Source organism: Perkinsus marinus, assembly GCF_000006405.1.
Source record: "Perkinsus marinus ATCC 50983 genomic scaffold scf_1104296958712, whole genome shotgun sequence".
NCBI classification, from domain to species: domain Eukaryota; phylum Perkinsozoa; order Perkinsida; family Perkinsidae; genus Perkinsus; species Perkinsus marinus.
In genome coordinates, this window is record NW_003206658.1 from 835,261 (window position 1) to 837,619 (window position 2,359).

At 44.2% G+C, this 2,359-nt stretch overlaps 1 protein-coding gene across 1 annotated transcript; it reads right to left on the minus strand.

Annotated features, from left to right (window-relative positions):
- Positions 1 to 178: 178 nt before the first annotated feature.
- Positions 179 to 1,390, minus strand: Pmar_PMAR011726 (hypothetical protein; the record flags this gene model as incomplete). Its single annotated transcript, XM_002773818.1, has 9 exons — positions 179 to 225; positions 261 to 354; positions 397 to 447; positions 500 to 610; positions 658 to 773; positions 814 to 903; positions 943 to 1,054; positions 1,097 to 1,207; positions 1,250 to 1,390. 9 exons carry the CDS (start codon positions 1,388 to 1,390, stop codon positions 179 to 181), a joined length of 873 nt encoding a protein of 290 aa, XP_002773864.1.
- Positions 1,391 to 2,359: the final 969 nt, after the last annotated feature.

Consider the following 2,359-nt stretch of genomic DNA (forward strand, 5'->3'; position numbering starts at 1 on the left):
TGCTCGCCGCCGCCGCCTCCGTCCTCCTCCTCCCCTTAGACCCTTCTTAGGCATATCATGATTACTTTGTCGGCTTACCTGATCATCTTTGATAATGCATATCTTCCTTAACATAGACCTCACCCGTTTTGATATGGAAGTAAATAACCCATTAACACGTTCCGGTAGCTGTAGACGATTACCAAAGAAGCCACTGCCACCACTCGGTGCAGTCCCTGTTATACCCTATTACAATCCCCTTAGCTCTAGAGTCATGCTACCTGCTTGTTGCAGATGGTCATCATCCTGGGTAGATTTTCTGCCGACCTCCTCTGAATCGACGCCGGGAGCTGATCCCGCCAGAGGACGATACACCTGCATGTGGTATTGAGGTTATACCATCATTATCATGACTACCCCTCTAATCATCTGGGACTCGACCCATCTATGCCATTGATGGAAGGGTACCTGATACATGTACCTTATGATAGCTTATAGGACATGGTTCAATGATGATAACCTTCTCTTCGCATGCCCTTCCATAGAGGTCCTTAGGATCAAATAGTCCAAGGTTATCCAAATAAGTAGAGTTGAGTTTAACAGCTAATACAACCATACGGAAGTATTCCTCCTAGGAGTAACACAGTATTCATTATCCCGATAATAGTAAAGCCTTACCTCAGCCGACATGGGCTTACTCTGAGGTATAACACACTCAGACTCTATACTAGCTGTAGTAGTAGCAGGAGATGATACCATAGATCGATGATGCTTGTTGCCTCCTCCTCCTCCACCTAACTAGGCTGTATACTCTCTAATGAGCCTATATCCTACCTATATCCAGCCCATTAGCTTGTACTACACATAATAGACGATTGTTGTCGGCATGTAGTCTGTAAGTGATGATGATGATGACAGGGTTGCCTGCCATCAAGGAATATTACTTCCTTATCTGCTCTATACATTCTCGTATAATGTCTTCTTTCCTATCCAGTTCAAGTTCAGATATACCAAGTTTTCCACGAAGCAATAGATTCTCCTGTGTCTTAGCCATGAGAGAGTCTTGTAACCTCACCTATCACTAGACTACTACTACTTCTCTAACAAGGCCTACTACCATATCCCGAGACAAGGCTCTTCGTTCAAGAAGTACCCTCTGCAATGCTGCTGCTCGATTATCATGATCCTCTACTGCATGATACTTATACTCCCCTATCGGGGTCTCCTCCTGATAGATCACTCTCAGGTCCATGCCATGGTATATACTCACCTGTAAAGGCTCTGAGGGTATGCATGCTGAATAAGAAAGCAGCTCATAATCGGGGTTATTAGACATGACTTTAAGGCGGCCTTCCTCCTCCTCCTCTTCATCTTTCCTCAAGTTGCCAGTATCCGATGAGCATGAGGCCATTACAGTACAATTCCAACTGATAGCAAGACTTGTTGCCTAGCAACGAGGCACATTGAGATCGACTCCATGGTAGTGGAGTCCAGGTAGTATACTTTGTAGTATATACTATGATAATCCAACTATGGAACATCCTCACTGTAGGGTATTATGCTACCATGCCTCGGTCATGGTAATGCATGGGGATGACGAGCTCCCCTCGGTATATCAGATTAGTAGGATGATCCTTCGAGGCAGATTGGAAGGGTTGTAGATTGTGTGGTAATAATAATCCCGGTATTGACAATGGCAAGGCTAATATGAGAATCATTGACTGGTATCGGAATCATAACTATCATCTGTTTGTACCCATTCACAGTCATCAGCTACTGCATAATCCCTTGCCTCTGCATAACCATCACCATAATAGATAAACAGCTCGGACCCTGCTTTGATCTCACTAAGTGTGTATCTGTTATGAATTATGCTACTTTCAGAGTAGTGTGGTACTACATTTGTGGGCATGCTCCCTTTCTAACCTTCCACTGACAATTGGCCTCTTTACCTGGTGGAGGCTCATTGATTCTGAAGCCGATAGAGAGTCTCCATTCTAAGCATACAGCCTAAAGAAATGGTCTACATTATTACTATTACTCATTCTATTACTACTACTTCACTAGACTCATCATTGATGTTACCATCTGTTGGGTCTATCGTCCAGTTACCCCCAGTACCCCCTACAGTAGCATTGTAGTGAGGATTAGACACGTGGGATGAATGGATCCAGTACCTATACGATGACCTGCGAGGAGACCTATTGGTAGTAATTGATAGTACCCATCCATCTTAGATACGAGAGTATTGGGTAGGAGGTCGACTTTAGTATAGACCGAGAGCTGACCTAGTGGTAGCCAATCGGAATGAGCCTATGAATGGAGGCATCAATGCATAATCAATGCATACCATCCACTCACCAAAACAAACCGTCTATCC